General features: G+C 25.3%; 1 protein-coding gene across 4 annotated transcripts in view; it reads right to left on the bottom strand.

Moving 5' to 3' along the window:
• Nucleotides 1–17,657, bottom strand: part of LOC135923878 (programmed cell death protein 4-like) — a 131,758-nt gene that overhangs the window by 70,459 nt on the left and 43,642 nt on the right. For all 4 annotated transcript variants that reach the window (XM_065458864.1, XM_065458861.1, XM_065458863.1 and 1 more), the window contains exon 3: nt 16,690–16,803. In XM_065458864.1, coding sequence (XP_065314936.1) covers nt 16,690–16,803 — 114 coding nt within the window. The remainder of the gene's footprint in view (nt 1–16,689; nt 16,804–17,657) is intronic.

Consider the following 17,657-nt stretch of genomic DNA (forward strand, 5'->3'; position numbering starts at 1 on the left):
TACCATGTATTTTTCTGATGGGTTAGAGTATTTGACTTACAGGTAAAATACTCCTATCGATTGATAGTAAATTGACTGAATAATCGGTCAATTGATCGACTCGCCAACCGAGTATACACCCTATTAGCATTTAAATGCATATCATGTTTTTTGTATGTAATATCTTAATTTTTCTACGTGTTAGAGATCGTTCAAAAAGAAATAGACAGACGTTTCGAACTTTTGATCTTGATTTTAGTTTATGGTAATAACAAAGACTGGAATAATCGGAAACTGGCGACTTTTTAATATGAAAGGCAAGGGGTAATCGTTTGAGGATAGGTCAATTAGAGGAATAAAACTGTGAGTGTTACATTAATATTTTAGATTATATGAAGTTATCATGTAAATTTTTGATAAGAAGACTGCTTTCTGCTGGGATTCATGTTATGAAGTAGCAATTATTGTTCCAACTTTAAGCTCTATAATTTGAGGAGGTATTCCTTAGGGAATTTATGAAGGAAGAAATTTAACGGGGGTTGGAATCAACGCTAGAATATGCTTTAAATTTCTTGACAGTTAATTTCGTTATTTAAATTTAAAAAATATTATTTTTAGTTGTCGATATAATTTTCTTTGTAAAAATATTAATATATGTTCGATTGATCCATGAATCATCTAGTAATGAATTTAGGATTTCAATAAAATCTGAGGAAGTAAGGAATTGTTAACATTTGATAAGCACTCCAACTTCAAAAGCCTAGGATTATACTCAACATCTTCTGAAGATACCCGCATATTTTTACTCAGATGAATGATTTTAAAATAAGCCCATGAATCAAAAAATAAAACACTCAATTATATCTGTTTTTGAATTTGGAATGACAGTAAAGTTTGCTTAAAATTATTGCCAATAATATAATTAACCGAATAGAAACTGTTTACATTATTATTTTAAATAATCTATCAATTCAGATTAAGGCATTGTACTTTGTCGATAAAAATTCTTTTAGAGTTTTTAATGACAGTAGCTTCAGAATAGATAGTGTCAACAATCGGAATTGATAATTTAAAACTTATATATATTGTTCTACTTCCTTGAATAGAGGCAATTCCTGATATTGCAAATGGTAACCATATTTGTTTTCAACACATTGGAATATTAGACAAAAAGAGTTTTCCCGTACCACCAGAACCATCACTATAAAAACAACGTTGAGCAATAGTATTATATAGACTGAACGATTAAATCAAAAGATAATTTTTATAGAAAATTTAATTCAGAAATCCATTATTTTTGGCTCGGCTGCCTCAAGATCAATATTATAATTTTTATCCTTAGTTATGTGGTAGGAACAGACAAATTGAAAATTTGAAGTGATACATAATTTTAGGTCCTTGGCGAGAGAAACACAATTTTAGATCCTTGGTGAGAGAAGAAGTGCAAAGTATTTTTTCACAACCCGAGCCCGAATTTTAAAAAAATTTGTCCGAGCCCGAAATCAAATTTTTTCAACCACCCGAACCCGACTAAATTTTTTTAAATTTGAGTGTGAATATTATAATATCCAAAAAACAATTAAATTATGTGTATTACCTTAAATAAAAGTATACTTGACTGCCATAATATAATCAATATTAATATTAAGTTGCATTTTATTAAAATTGGAAACATATACCTTTTACTAAGTTTTAAATATTACAAAAGTTGAAATATAATCGAATTTATAAATTACGATTTAAAAATAATGTGCGTGATATAATGAACTAGAGATATATTATCATTATCATTATAGTGAATAATTGTGATAACTATGAGAAATCGAGTTTGTCTTGCTTTAAACAATCCTCCTATCTTCAATGGCCATAACAGTATCCGAAATCGCTCTTTCACTGCTAACCGAAGAAGCAGGGATTTAAGGGCCAAAACACTTAAATTGTGAAAGTCGTTAAGACAATTTAAGATTGGTATTTAAATATTGATAATTTTAGGCTATTTAATTAAATAGATATTATATTTTAGTTAACCGATAGAATATGATATAAATAAGTATGTAATAATAACACAAAAATATTATAACAAAATAGTTTGGTAAACAGATATTTTATAAAATAATAATTGAAAATAACGTCTGATTGACATTTTAATGATGAAATGTGTTAGATAAAAAGAAACAGGTTATTCTAATTGACATTATGAATTTAAGATGATTATTAAGGATATTTATATTTATTTATCGGGTCAAGCTTCGGGTCATACACCTCTTACAACCTGAACCCGAAAATAGAAAGTCTTTTATGGCCAAACCCAAAGGTGAAAATTATGTAATCGGGATTCATTATCTATTTTTAAGTAAACTACGACGAAAAATTTGTTTTACTTATAACTGAAAATCAACAAATCATTTGCGACTAGATTTTACTTACCCTATATACCATCGACCGTGACGCCCCCAATTAGTATTTAGTATGATGACCAAACTGCCCGGAAAATCTGGTCCCCCTGCCACTTTCTCCGAAAATCCCTTACTATCGAACTCAGTCGATGAATCCCCCTCCCCGACGGTTGAACTGCCTATGATCATCCAAATATTTCACTGGCACCCAACGTGGGGCTTGAATCTACGATCCTGAGGAGGCAACGGACAATTATCTAGAACGTTGCAATCAGAATGACACAAATCTATTATCTTTGTTCTTATCATCTTGTGGTCACACACATTTTATATAGAAAGTTAAAAATGGTATTTGCTCCAAGATCCATGACAGAACTATCAATGGAAGATATATAGACGATTCTAGGTAACAATAATAATAATAAAGGACTCTCAATAAATAAACTTCGCCATCGTATCCAATAAGAAGGTGAAACGATTACCGTATATGCAAATGCCTCATTAGTTTTCCTACACAATGCGATTTAGACCACATCTAGGAACTCTCATCCGAATTTGGAGCCGAAATCCAGTCATCCGAAATACGAGGCCGAATAATTATGGCGAATTACATAAACTTTAAAGGAAAATTAAAAATAGCCCAAAATGGCAGAAACGCTAAACCAAAACAATCCTATGAGCAAAATGTGCTGCCGTCATAATAATCAGCCCATAAGGTAAACCCAACATAAACAAGTCAAAATTCTATTCACCCACGCCGAAATTTTCAACGGAATCAAAATCCCACCTGTTACAATTATTAAAACCTAGGGAATTACCAAATCAACTGCCCAAATAGACAAACATACAACAACAATCAGCAATATCCTACCTATCAGCTAATCTTGAACCAAATGAAGATAAAGGGAAGAAAATAAATATACAGTTACATAATTACAATGAAATATGAATCAGACATCAACAAGAGCCACCTTTTTCTAGTAAAAATAAAAGTAAATATTATACCGCTAAAAATGGAAATAGACACGGGCTCAACAGTATCCATCATTGGGAAAAATACATATGACTTACTTATCAAGCTTATCCCGCTCAAAAAACATACTACTAAAATCATTTTAGGGACACGCCATTCAGCCAATAGGACATTTCACCACTGTTATAAACTACCATGAAATCACATATTCAGGAAATATACCAGTAAAATGACAATTACCCCTCCATAATGGGAAGAGATATATTAAACAAAATACCAAAAATCATACAAATAGATCGCAGCCAAAAATCATAACATAGAGCAGCTACAACAGATTTTTCCACGAATATTTTCTGATATCTTAGGGCACTTTCCAAACAAAATAGATATAACACTATACAACTGATTACCATGAGTAAATGCCGATACATTAAATGGGGATCACCAATTGTGCACTTTCAAAAGGCACATAATACCTTAGGCCTATGCATAGATTTCAAAATTACTCTAAACCCGTGGGTCAAGCCCGAATGTTAACCGATTCTCCGAATTGAAGACATTTTTGAACACTGCAAGAAGGTACCATTTTTTCATGATAGATCTAAAAGAAGCCTACACCCAAATATCTGTCACGGAAACCACAAGTGAATTGTTAACAATTAGCACCCACTTAGGCCCATTCAATTTCAATCGATTTCCTTTTAGTATTTCCTCCGCCGCCATGATTTGTCAGCGGACTATGGACATGTAACGGCCGGCCTTAAAAAACAGTAACATATTTGGATGATATTCTAGTATCGGGGGAAAACCTGAGGAACACTGTTACAATTTATATCAGCTCTTCATACGATTGGATGATTTCAATTTAAATATAAATCTAAAAAAATCAAGTGCAACCATCGGTTGCATATTTAGGGCACATTATTGATGCAGACAGGTTAACCCCTAGTCCTAAAACGACAGAATCAATCAAAAACTGTCCCGTTCCAAAAAAATCCACGAAGTAAGATCGCTCATAAATCTTTATGCTTAATATGTAAAATTTATCCCGCAAATGTCTACCATAGCAAAGCCTCTATAAGATCTATTGTACCTAAGGGTAAAATTCAACCTCCGTAAGGTTGCAACCATGGGGAGTCACGTTATCAGGTTTAAATTTCAACATCCACTTCAAAACGAGGGTGTCATATATGAAAGCCGACGCAATGTCGACTACATATTTTTTTAAAAAACGAAAATAAAATCTAATAATTATTTATAATTATGAACTACTTATCCTGTCCTCAAGTTTACGACTTGTTATTAGACTAAATAAACTAATGACTAACTACTCTTAGTTGGAGTGGAATGAACTCTACTAACAACATTATGAATCAATCTTAAAATAGAATTTAATTAACTTTCCATAATATTAATATCCTATAAATATTATTATATTCATAGGGGGATTTTGGATCAAGTAACAAAAAGATCCCAAATTATGTTGAGTTTAAAATAAAAGCCCTATATTTTAAGACGGATATAAAAAAAGACCATAATTTTAAATTCTTAAAAAACGAACCATACTTTGAGACGAAATCGAAAAAAAAATTAAGCTTTTGGGTTGAGTTTGTTTTTTTAAGCTTCGACTCTAGACTAGTTTTGCGTAATCGGCTAATTTTAGCCGACTACAAAACGGTTTAGCCGAATATTTTAGGTGAAAAATTGGTTAAACCTAATTTGGCTAAGCTTAAAATCGGCTAAGCTTATTAGGATAAGCCTAAAAATAGGCTAAAAATAAATTAGTCAAAAATTCTGCATCGATATGCCTAGCATTCATTATTATTTATTTATTTTAGCAAAATAATTTATTTTATTTAAATTTAATGTACATATTTTAATTATCAACAAATTAAACAGGATATGATTTAATATTTTTTATTTATATTATTATATTAATGAAAATAAATTTATTTGATGCTTTTTTGGTATCGTCCCTCTAATTCGTATGAAAATTTAGGAAATAGGTTTTTTGTCGTATTGCAATAGTTCGTTCCCAAAAAAAAGCCAATTTGCAATAGTTCGTTCCCAAAATAATTATGAAAATCCAAGAGATTAAAGCTAAATCGCAACAATTATCAATAAGAAAATTGTAAAGTATATATTATTTAATTTGCATATAATAATTAATTTTTTTAGAAAACTAGGCAAAACAAAGAGTGCATATAAACAAAGCTATTATTCAAATTCTAATAATCAAATGGTTCAATATAGTTTGATTAAATCAAAATACAACAATAATATTATCTATTCTAACAAAATTTTAATTCAATTTATACATTATCATGCAAAAAAAAAGAGATTGCATTTTTATATATTAATTAAAATTTTTATTATGAGATATTTCTTATAAATTTTAATAATGTTATATCAAAGATATATTTATAATAAAGAGTTTGCTATAATATTGTAAATTATCTGCTATTTATATCATTTTTAAACAAAGCTATTATTCAAATTCTAATAATCAAATGGTTCAATATAGTTTGATCAAATCAAAATACAACTAATATTATATATTCTAACAAAAATTTAATTCAATTTATACATTATCCAAAAAAAAGAGATTGCATTTTTATATATTAACTAAAAATTTTATTATGAGATATTTCATATAAATTTTAATAATGTTATATCAAAGATATATTTATAATAAAGAGTTTGCTAAAATATTGTAAATTATCTGCTATTTATATCATTTTTAAACAAAGCTATTATACAAATTCTAATAATCAAATGGTTCAATATAGTTTGATCTAATCAAAATACAACAATAATATTATCTATTCTAACAAAAATTTAATTCAATTTATACATTATCATGCAAAAAAAAGAGATTGCATTTTTATATATTAATTAAAAATTTTATTATGAGATATTTCATATAAATTTTAATGATGTTATATCAAAGATATATTTATAATACAATTGTGCTGTCTATTATATATTAATGGATCTAGAGCATTAAGAGTTTGCTAAAATATTGTAAATTATCTGCTATTTATTTTTTAATATATACTGTTCTTGTATTAATATAAATATTAATTACCATTTAGCCATTTAAATTTAATTTAAAATAAAAAGCATTTTTTTATTTATTTGCCAAATCTGTAACAACGTTTCAAAATTATACAATTTTATAATCGCTTCAAATATATTTGTGGCCATTTTAGGTCATTTGACGTTTTTTCACAAATGTTCATACGATCTAGTGGACCCTAACCATATTTACCCCCTTTTATTGTTAGTTGATTTTTTTTAACAAAAAAAATAATATGCTTGTAATATTCTTTTTACAGTGAAACGAGTGTTAAAAATCAACTAACAATAAAAGGGGGTAAATATAATAAGATTTATTTTAATTTAATACATATTGAAATTAATTATGGACAAGAAATTAATTAACAAGATTAATTGTTTTTAAAAAATTATGTTATAAATATATAATTTGTGATAAAAAATGGGAATTTTATTTGGGTTTGACTAGTGTTGCGTAATCGGCTAATTTTAGCCGACTAAAAACGGCTTAGCCGAGATTTTAGGTGGAAAAATCGGCTAAGCCTAATTAGGTATAGCCTAAAAATCGGCTAAGCCTAATTAGGCTAAGCCTAAAAATCGGCTAAACCTAATTAGGCTAAGCCTAAAAATCGGCTAAACCTAATTAGGCTAAGCCTAAAAATCGGCTAAACCTAATTAGGCTAAGCCTAAAAATCGGCTAAACCTAATTAGGCTAAGCCTAAAAATCGGCTAAGCCTAAAAATTGGCTAAGCCTAAAAATGGGCTAAGCCTAAAAATTGGCTAAAATAAATTATTCAAAATTCTGCATCGATGCTTAGCATTAATTATTATTTATTTATTTTAGTAAAATAATTTATTTTATTTATATTTAATGTAAATATTTTATTATTATCACAAATAAACATGATAGGATTTAATATTTTTTATTTATATTATTATATTTTGAAATGAAAATAAATTTATTTATTTGATGTTTTTTTAATAAAAAAAAATAATATGCTGCTATATTGTAAAAATGTAATATTCTTTAAATATAATTTATTAGTGATTTTCACAATCTTCTTTGTAAATACATCTTTTATTGAGGAATTATATTGTAAATTTTATTAGATAAATACACAATCTTTTAGGTGAAATTTATCATTTTTTTAAAATTATCTATATATTATTAAATGAGGTGGATTTTATGAAACTTTTTTGATGTTATTTTATATGATCTTTTTAAGGATAATATTTTAATGTGACAATTGTCATAATCGTTCTTTTATAAGTTTTTTGAATTTTTTTGAAGAAAGTATGTTAAAATAAGTATTAATAACATGTGTAAATACATATTTAGTGAAGATGTACCAATGAAAAGTGACAATTGTCATAATGGTTAATTTTAAAGTTTTTTGAATTTTTTTGACGAAAATTTGTTAAAATAATTATTAATAACATGTGTAAATATAAATTTAGTGAAGATGTACCATAGAAAAGTGACAATTGTCATAATCGTTATTTTTAAAGTTTTTCGAATTTTTTTGACGAAAATATGTTAAAATAAGAATTAATAACATGTGTAAATATAAATTTAGTGAAGATGTACCAATGAAAAGTGACAATTGTCATAATAGTTAATTTTAAAGTTTTTTGAATTTTTTTGACGAAAATTTGTTAAAATAAGTATTAATAACATGTGTAAATATAAATTTAGTGAAGATGTACCATAGAAAAGTGACAATTGTCATAATCGTTATTTTTAAAGTTTTTCGAATTTTTTTGACGAAAATATGTTAAAATAAGAATTAATAACATGTGTAAATATAAATTTAGTGAAGATGTACCAATGAAAAGTGACAATTGTCATAATGGTTAATTTTAAAGTTTTTTGAATTTTTTTGACGAAAATTTGTTAAAATAAGTATTAATAACATGTGTAAATATAAATTTAGTGAAGATGTACCATAGAAAAGTGACAATTGTCATAATCGTTATTTTTAAAGTTTTTCGAATTTTTTTGACGAAAATATGTTAAAATAAGAATTAATAACATGTGTAAATATAAATTTAGTGAAGATGTACTATAGAAAAGTGACAATTGTCATAATCGTTATCTTTAAAGTTTTTTGAATTTTTTTGACGAAAATATGTTAAAATAAGTATTAATAACATGTGATAATATAAATTTAGTGAAAATGTACCAATGAAAAGTGACATTTGTCATAATTGTTATTTTTAAAGTTTTTTGAATTTTATTGACAAAGATATTTTAAAATAAGTATTGATAACATGTTTAAATAAAAATTTAGTGAAGATGTACTCTAGATAAGCGACAATTGTCATAATTGTTATTTTTAAAGTTTTTTGATTTTTTTTGACGAAAATAGTTAACTTGCATCGATATTGATTTTAAAATAGAAAAAAAAGTTTACCCAAATTTTAAACAAGATTGTCTGATGAAAATTGGTAAAAAAAATAATAATTTCTAAATTAGGATTAGATATTATGATATAAATTTTGCATATTAATTTCTGACCCGATGAACAAATGTAATAAAATGCCAATTTGCTCCTGTTTTTGGGGAAGAATCTATTATTACCATATGTGTTTCTATGGCATATACTCAGGCAATTTTAATTTTACAATCTATATTTTTACCCATTTACATCAAAGAAATTTTAAAAATAACGATTATGACAATTGTCACTTTTCTATAGTACATCTTCACTAAATTTTTATTTACACATGTTATTATTTCGTCAACAAAAATCAAAAAATTTAAAAAATAATGATTATGAAAATTGTCGCTTATCTAGAGTACATCTTCACTAAATTTATATTTACACATGTTATTAATTTAATACTTATTTTAACATATTTTCGTCAAAAAAATTCAAAAAACTTTAAAAATAACGATTATGACAATTGTCACTTTTCATTGTCTTCACTAAATTTATATTTACACATGTTATTAATACTTATTTTAACCTATTTTCTTCAAAAAAATTCAAAAAACGTATAAAATAACGATTATGACAATTGTCACTTTTCTATGGTACATCTTCACTAAATTTTTATTTAAACATGTTTTTAATACTTATTTTAACATATTTTCTTCAAAAAAATTCAAAAAACGTATAAAATAACGATTATGACAATTGTCACTTTTCTATGGTACATCTTCACTAAATTTTTATTTAAACATGTTTTTAATACTTATTTTAACATATTTTCTTCAAAAAAATTCAAAAAACGTATAAAATAACGATTATGACAATTGTCACTTTTCTATGGTACATCTTCACTAAATTTTTATTTAAACATGTTTTTAATACTTATTTTAACATATTTTCTTCAAAAAAATTCAAAAAACTTTAAAAATAACTATTATGACAATTGTCAATTTTCTATGGTACATCTTCACTAAATTTTTATTTAAACATGTTATTAATACTTATTTTAACATATTGTCGTCAAAAAAAATCAAAAAACTTTAAAAATAGCGATTATGACAATTGTCACTTTTCTTTGGTACATCTTCACTAAATTTATATTTACACATGTTATTAATACTTTTTTTAACCTATTTTCTTCAAAAAAATTCAAAAAACTTATAAAATAACGATTATGACAATTGTCACATTAAAATATTATCCTTAAAAAGATCATATAAAATCATCAAAAAAGTTTCATAAAATCCACCTCATTTAATAAAAAATAGATAATTTTAAATGATAAAAAAGTTATAAAAGATTTCACCTAAAAGATTGTTTATTTATCTAATAAAATTTACAATATAATTCCTCAATAAAAGATGTATTTATAAAGAAGATTGTAAAAATCACTAATAAATTATATTAAAAAGAATATTACAATTTTACAATATAGCAGCATATTATTTTTTTTATTAAAATAACATCAAATAAATAAATTTATTTTCATTTCAAAATATAATAATATAAATAAAAAATATTAAATCATATCATGTTTATTTGTTGATAATAATAAAATATTTACATTAAATATAAATAAAATAAATTATTTTACTAAAATAAATAAATAATAATTAATACTAAGCATCGATGCAGAATTTTGACTAATTTAATTTTAGCAGATATATATAGGCTTAGCCAATTTTTAGGCTTAACCTAATTAGGCTTAGCCGATTTTTAGTTTTAGCCGATTTTTAGGCTTACTTAATTAGGCTTAGCCGATTATTAGGCTTAGCCTAATAGGCTTAGCCTAATTAGGCTTAGCCGATTTTTAGGCTTAGCCTAATTAGGCTTAGCCGATTTTTAGGCTTAGCCTAATTAGGCTTAGCCGATTTTTAGGCTTAGCCTTATTAGGCTTAGGCGTAGTTTTTAGCCGATTACGCAACACTAGGTTTGACTAACCTGTAAATGCTAAGGCAAACTGCAAATGCTAAGGTAAACTGCAAATGCGAAGGTAAAATGCAAATTCTTAGGTAAAAATTTTTGATATATGTTCTATTAATTGGAGCAAGATTCATTTTTTTATGATATGTATAACTTATAAAAATTATATTATTAGATATAATCAATAAAAAATGAATAGATATTAATAGTTGTATTTCATTTTATCTCATAATAAATAGTCTAAATCCTTTTATATAAATAAATTAAATATAATTATAATTACATTTTAAATTTCATTAATATTAAATCCGCAAGTTGGCATATTATTATTTTAAGAAAAAAAATAAAAAATTTTCTTTTTTTAGTATATTTTAAAATCATATTATATTATTATTTAAAAAGGTGTTTGACGTGTTTCACATGTTTGACTAAACTGCAAATGTCAATGTATTTTCTTTTATCTTATAATAACTAGTTTAAATCTATTAATACAATTATCTTTAAAAAAAAGTATTATAATAACATTTTAAATTACAAATATATAAAATCCGCTAGTTGGCGTATATATAAATATTAAAAGGATTACCTAATTAATCAGTTGCCCGCGATAACCCAACTCCAAATAGCTTTGCATGTGATTGTAAGAGTTAGTAAAATCATAAGAAATAAATCCTTGTAAGAGCTGAATAATATTCCCAATAATTTCACCTTTTGAATTAGGGCGGGGATTTATCGCTCGATATTTATTTTTCAAGACTCCATTTCGATGGGAGTTAGCTGAGGTGAATATGGTGGTAGGTATTCAATCCTATCTTTATGCATCAATAAGATGGCTTCTATGGATAGATGCATTATCTATTACAATAAATGCGTCTGGTGGTAAGACACTGATAAACTCTGTCATAAAATCACGGAATAACAACCCATTATAAGCTCCTTCGATTATTTTGTAATGGCCCCCTCCAATTCCAATTGTACAAAATGCTTAAATTTTTACCCTTAGAGGATGGGATTTTTATTATTGGACGGACATTGTATGGTGCCCAGGAGTATATTTGTACAACGTGCAAGTTTATTCCAGTTTCATTTAAGAAATATAATTTTTTTCTTGAGGTATTTAAGATTTTTACACAATAGATTTGACGAATATTGATTGCCCCATGAGTATTTCTTCTATCAGGCTCTTTGTCAGCTCTTTTTTCGACCAACCTATATTTTGATATATTTGCAAATTGTTTTTTTTTATCCATCGATAAACTTATGATGCACCTTTAAATTAAGGAAGAATTTTTTTTTTACTTCCTCTTTTTTGAATACTATATTCTTTTAATCTTCATTTATATCTGGGAATGTGTCCCGTCTAAATTTATGGACCGATGCTGTAGACATTTCGACGTATTTTGCAATGTCTTTAATTTTCATCTGTTGTCTTTCAGGCATTGATAACATTTTAGTAACTATATCTATTTTTTCTTTATTCCAATAGTTGTGTATTCTTTTTGGTCTTTGAATTCTCGACGATGATTAGAAGTTTTCATTTAAATTGGAAGAATAATATTACTATTGGATAATAAAGATTCTACCTTAAACATTTTTTTTATTATTTAAGAACAATATAAAAAATTAATAAATATTTTTTACATATAAGAAAAATTTTAAAAATTAATAAATATTTTTTTACTTATTTAAGAAAAATTTAAAAAATTAATAAATATTTTTTTTTACTATAACACATATTTTTATTTTTAATAAAATTTCCAACACATTTCTTTTCAATGATTAATCTTGTTAATTGATTACTTGTTCATATTAAATTTCAATATGTTTTTAAATTTTAAAAAAATCTTTGTATATTTACCCCCTTTTATTGTTAGATTCGTTTCACTTTACAATCTATTAGTGATTTTCACAATCATCTTTGTAAATATATCTTTTATTGAGGAATTATATTGTAAATTTTATTAGATAAATAAACATTATTTTTTTTATCAATTTTGTAAAATTATCTATTTTTTTATTAAATGAGGTGGTTTTTTCAAAATAATTTTTTTTAAATATTTATATTAAACCTTTTTGATGTTATTTTATATGATCTTATATGGATAATATTTTAATGTGACAATTGTCATAATCGTTATTTTTAAAGTTTTTTGACGAAAATATGTTAAATTAAGTATTGATAACATATTTAAATAAAACTTCAGTGAAGTACCTTAGAAAAATTGTCATAATCGTTCTTTTTAAAGTTTTTTTGATATTTTTTGACGAAAATAGATTAAAATAAGTATTGATAACAAATAAAAATTTAGTGAAGATGTAACATAGAAAAGTGACAATTGTCATAATCGTTATTTTTAAAGTTATTTGATTTTTTTTGACGAGAATAGATTAAAATAAATATTGATAACATGTTAAAATTTAGTAAAGATGTACTCTATATAAGTGACAATTGTCATAATCGTTATATTTAAAGTTTTTTTGATATTTTTTGACGAAAATAGATTAAAATAAGTATTGATAACAAATAAAAATTTAGTGAAGATTTAACATAGAAAAGTGACAATTGTCATAATCGTTATTTTTAAAGTTATTTGATTTATTTTGACGAGAATAGATTAAAATAAATATAGATAACATGTTAAAATTTAGTGAAGATGTACTCTAGATAAGTGACAATTGTCATGTTATTTTTAAAGTTTTTTGAATTTTTTGAAGCAAAAGAGTTAAAATTAGTGCTATAATTAATTTAATAGGTAAAGAAATTAAAATATAAATATTTAATTTCTTTTAAGCTAAAGATAATTTGATTGATAAATAATCATTCATTAACTCGACATTTTTTTTTATTTTTTCATAGATGTAAATATTAATAAAATTTTTTATTAAATATTTTTTAATGTGGTTTTTATTCATATTAAGGGTTGTTTATGAATTTTTAAATGTGGTTTTTGTAAATAATTAATTTATCAGATAGCTGTAGAGGTGTATTTGCATGACCCGAATTTTTAAAATAGAAAAATTTCGTCCTGGCTCCTATTTTCAAAAAAAAGTTAGGCCTGGCCAGAATTTTATCCGTACTTTATATATTCAGAGCCGGCCTGTCCCGGATTTTCTTAATGTTGTTTTATACTTATTTTAACCTATTTTAGTCAAAAAAATTCAAAAAACTTTAAAAATAACGATTATGACAATAGTCACTTATCTAGGGTACATCTTCACTAAAGTTTTATTTAAAATGTTATCAATACTTATTTTAACCTATTTTTGTCAGAAAAATTCAAAAACCTTTAAAAATAACGATGGCAATTGTCACTTTTCTATGGTACATCTTCACTAAATTTTATTTAAACATGTTATCGATACTATTTTGATCTATTTTCGTCAAAAAAATCAAAAAACTTTAAAAATAACGATTATGACAATAAAATCAAAAAACCTTAAAAATAACGATTATGATAATTGTCACTTTTCTATGGTACATCTTCACTAAATTTTATTTAAACATGTTATCAATACTTATTTTAACCTATTTTCGTCAAAAAAATTCAAAAAACTTTAAAAATAAAGATTATGACAATTGTCACTTTAAAATATTATCCTTAAAAAGATCAAATAAAATAACATCAAAAAAGTTTAATATAAATATTTTTAAAAAATTATATAGAAAAAACTACCTCATTTATTAGAAATTATTTTTTTTATTAAAAAAACATCAAATAAATAAATTTATTTTCATTTCAAAATATAATAATATAAATAAAAAATATTAAATCATATGTTTATTTGTTGCTAATAAAAAAATATTTTCATTAAATATAAATAAAATAAATTATTTTAAATAAATAAATAATAATTAATGCAAGGCATCGATGCAGAATTTTTGACAAATTTATTTTTAGCCGATTTTTAGGCTTAGCTTTATTAGGCTTAGGCGTAGTTTTTAGCCGATTATGCAACACTACTCTAGACGTCAAAATCAATCTAAAATTTGGGTCAGCGCTATTTGAGCCGACTTGGATAAATCTTTTACCAACATTACAAGGTTAAAAGTCGCAGACATTAATCGAATTTGGAACCCCTTAAATTTATATCTTCTGACAACACGTCCAGATGGAATTAACTTAAATTACTTGAAATTTTTGAGATTTCGCGCATAGAGTTATCATGTGTAGATAGATCACATATTAACTTCAAACGTTAATAGAGGAATGACCTAAAATAATATAGAGGGCAAAAAGTGGGATTAATCGCATTCTTAATAAAGCATCCCATTTTTACATTAATCAAACATTGGTGTTCAAGGAACTGGGGAATTCCATAGTCTGAACTGGGGAACCATAAGAGTCTATAACAAGGGATAGTCCTAGGTATGCACTGGGACAAATTAAAAGTAGCGCGCCACTTTTTATAAGTAGCTACCGGTAGCGACGCATAGCACCGCTACTTTTTTTGAGTATCTATATCTAAAATTAGTTATTTAATTTGCTACATTAAAAAAATTAATTAATATTTTTAATGGTGGATATTTAATCTAAGTTTATAATTTATAATTTGAATAAATAAAATGAATATATTTTAAGGAATTAGATATATTCAAGTCCTTTCACTTTTTAAATTCATTTATTTAAATTTTGAAATCAAAATGAAGAATCTTTTCATCATCTTCAATCTCAAATTTTAAAAATATCACCTAACAAAATGCGTACCTCTAGTGTTTTAAATTTTTCTTATGATATTTCTGTTGAGGATAATAAAAATGATAGAATCATATTTTTTTGTGATCATCAATATCAATAATATTTAAAGAGTTCCCTCTTCTAAAACACTATTCATAAAATACAATACCACTATCGCATCCAATTCTCCAGTTGAAAGTTTATATAGTCTAGCAAAGAATGTTTTGGTGAGAAAAAGATGTTCTTTGCCAGACATTTTCTCTTAAAAGGAAATACAAAGCAAATTAATTAAAATTATATTAATTAATATTTATTATAAAAACCTTTTATTATATGTTATTATATTTCAAATTTTAATCAAGATTTCATTTACGATTATAAAAAAATAAACAAATGTGCTGCAATATTTTATTTATTAGCCCTTATTTAAGAAAAAAATTTAGACATACTTTTTAAAGTAGCTACTAAAATAGCTATGCCACATATAAAAAGTAGGTATAGCGAGTTATTTTTCAATAAAATAGCCAATCAGTAACGAATATATTTTTGGAAAGTAGCTGTAGGTAATTGTAAATTTGAATTTATTATTTATGAATAATTTTAGTAAAATAAAGGTTCATAATAACAAATATAGGTATCTACCCTATATTTAGAGTAATCTCTATTTTTATTCGCTTTGTGAAAAATACTATTTCTTTGAATCCTCGTATCTCTAATATTAATAAAGCATGTATACCCAGGATTTTTTTTATGAAGGGGGGGGACATTATTAAGTGCGTTTTCCCCATAAATTTTATTATAGATCTTTACATCCATATATTCTAGGCCTTTGACATGCGATTTTCATAAAAATAATTTTGGGTTTTCACTTTTTTATAAAAATGTTTTTTTTTAAAAAAAATTGAATTATAGCCGTTATCTTAAAAAGTTATTAACTTTTACTATTTTTTCTTTCAAATTCTTCCTTATAGTGATATATTATATATATTTTTAGAGGAGAAAGAGTGAGGAGTATGAAGCAGGGAAATTTTTTATTAGCTTATAATGTTACAGACAAATTGGTAAAGGAGGGGAAGGCGATCCCCCCCCTCCCTTTGTTAACCGCCTGTAATAAAGTCAGAGCAATTAAAATATGATTCTATAATTTTCTGATTTATAAGAACTCTTTGAATAATTTCATGTTAATTAACACGAGCATATAATGTTAAATCAAAATATATGAAAAAATATAATAAATAATGATCCCTTACAATAACTTCTTGCGTATTTCCGTGATTAAAATATTCGTGTATAATGGGTTCAACCTTAGCAGCTAACATGTGACGCTCAAGTTCTGGTATTGAAATTTCAGTGATAATATCTTGCTAAATTTTATAATAAATATGAAAACAAATTATATTTCAAAAAGTAGAAGAAAGATCAAATATAAATTTGTAGATTTATCAAAATGTTTTTAAAACTATTAGATAGTTTTGACTTAGATTATAAACTTAAAATATAATATATATATATATTCTGATTAACATATACTAACAAGAGGAACAATGTGATCTTATATACCCTTCATTTCACCCTATTTTTATGTGTGCTGAATCATAAGAAAAGTAATAAATTCTGATGGAGTGTCGAACTTTTTTAAAAAATCAAATGCGATTGGAATAAATGGAATGAAACAGTATTATGAATTATAGATTCCGATGTTACCATAAAACTTAGGTTTTATATTTGATGTCCTATTTTATAACATTGCGGCGGGATGCAAGGTAACTTGTGAAGTTGTTTGATGATAATTCTGAACTTCGTCTTGGACAATAAAGAAATAATTTTCCAAAAAGTCAAAAATAATTAGATAGTGATTATTTTCTAAACTATTTTTAAGGTTATTGTGAAATAAACTCTATAGTTCACAAATAAATGAATGGCGTATGAGAATATTCATTTTATCGAAAAAATAATTAATAAATTCGTCTGAAAATTGAGAAATAGTTTCCAGCATTGTTCTACCCAAGGAGACTCACACTGCAAAAGCGCTATCATTTTTAAAGAAAATCTTTCTATGCATTCTTTAGGAGTGCCAAACCAGGACACTGGCTACAGTTACCAAAATAGCAGGTGGATAACGAGGGATTTCAAGTCATTCTGTCTAATATTGCTAATATTTTCTCATCTTTCGTCAGCGTTGCTAATTCACAGCCTAAAATCATACAAATCCAAACAT

This window comes from Gordionus sp. m RMFG-2023, chromosome 2 (assembly GCF_954871325.1).
Source record: "Gordionus sp. m RMFG-2023 chromosome 2, tfGorSpeb1-WG-v2, whole genome shotgun sequence".
NCBI classification, from domain to species: Eukaryota; Metazoa; Nematomorpha; class Gordioida; order Chordodea; family Parachordodidae; genus Gordionus; species Gordionus sp. m RMFG-2023.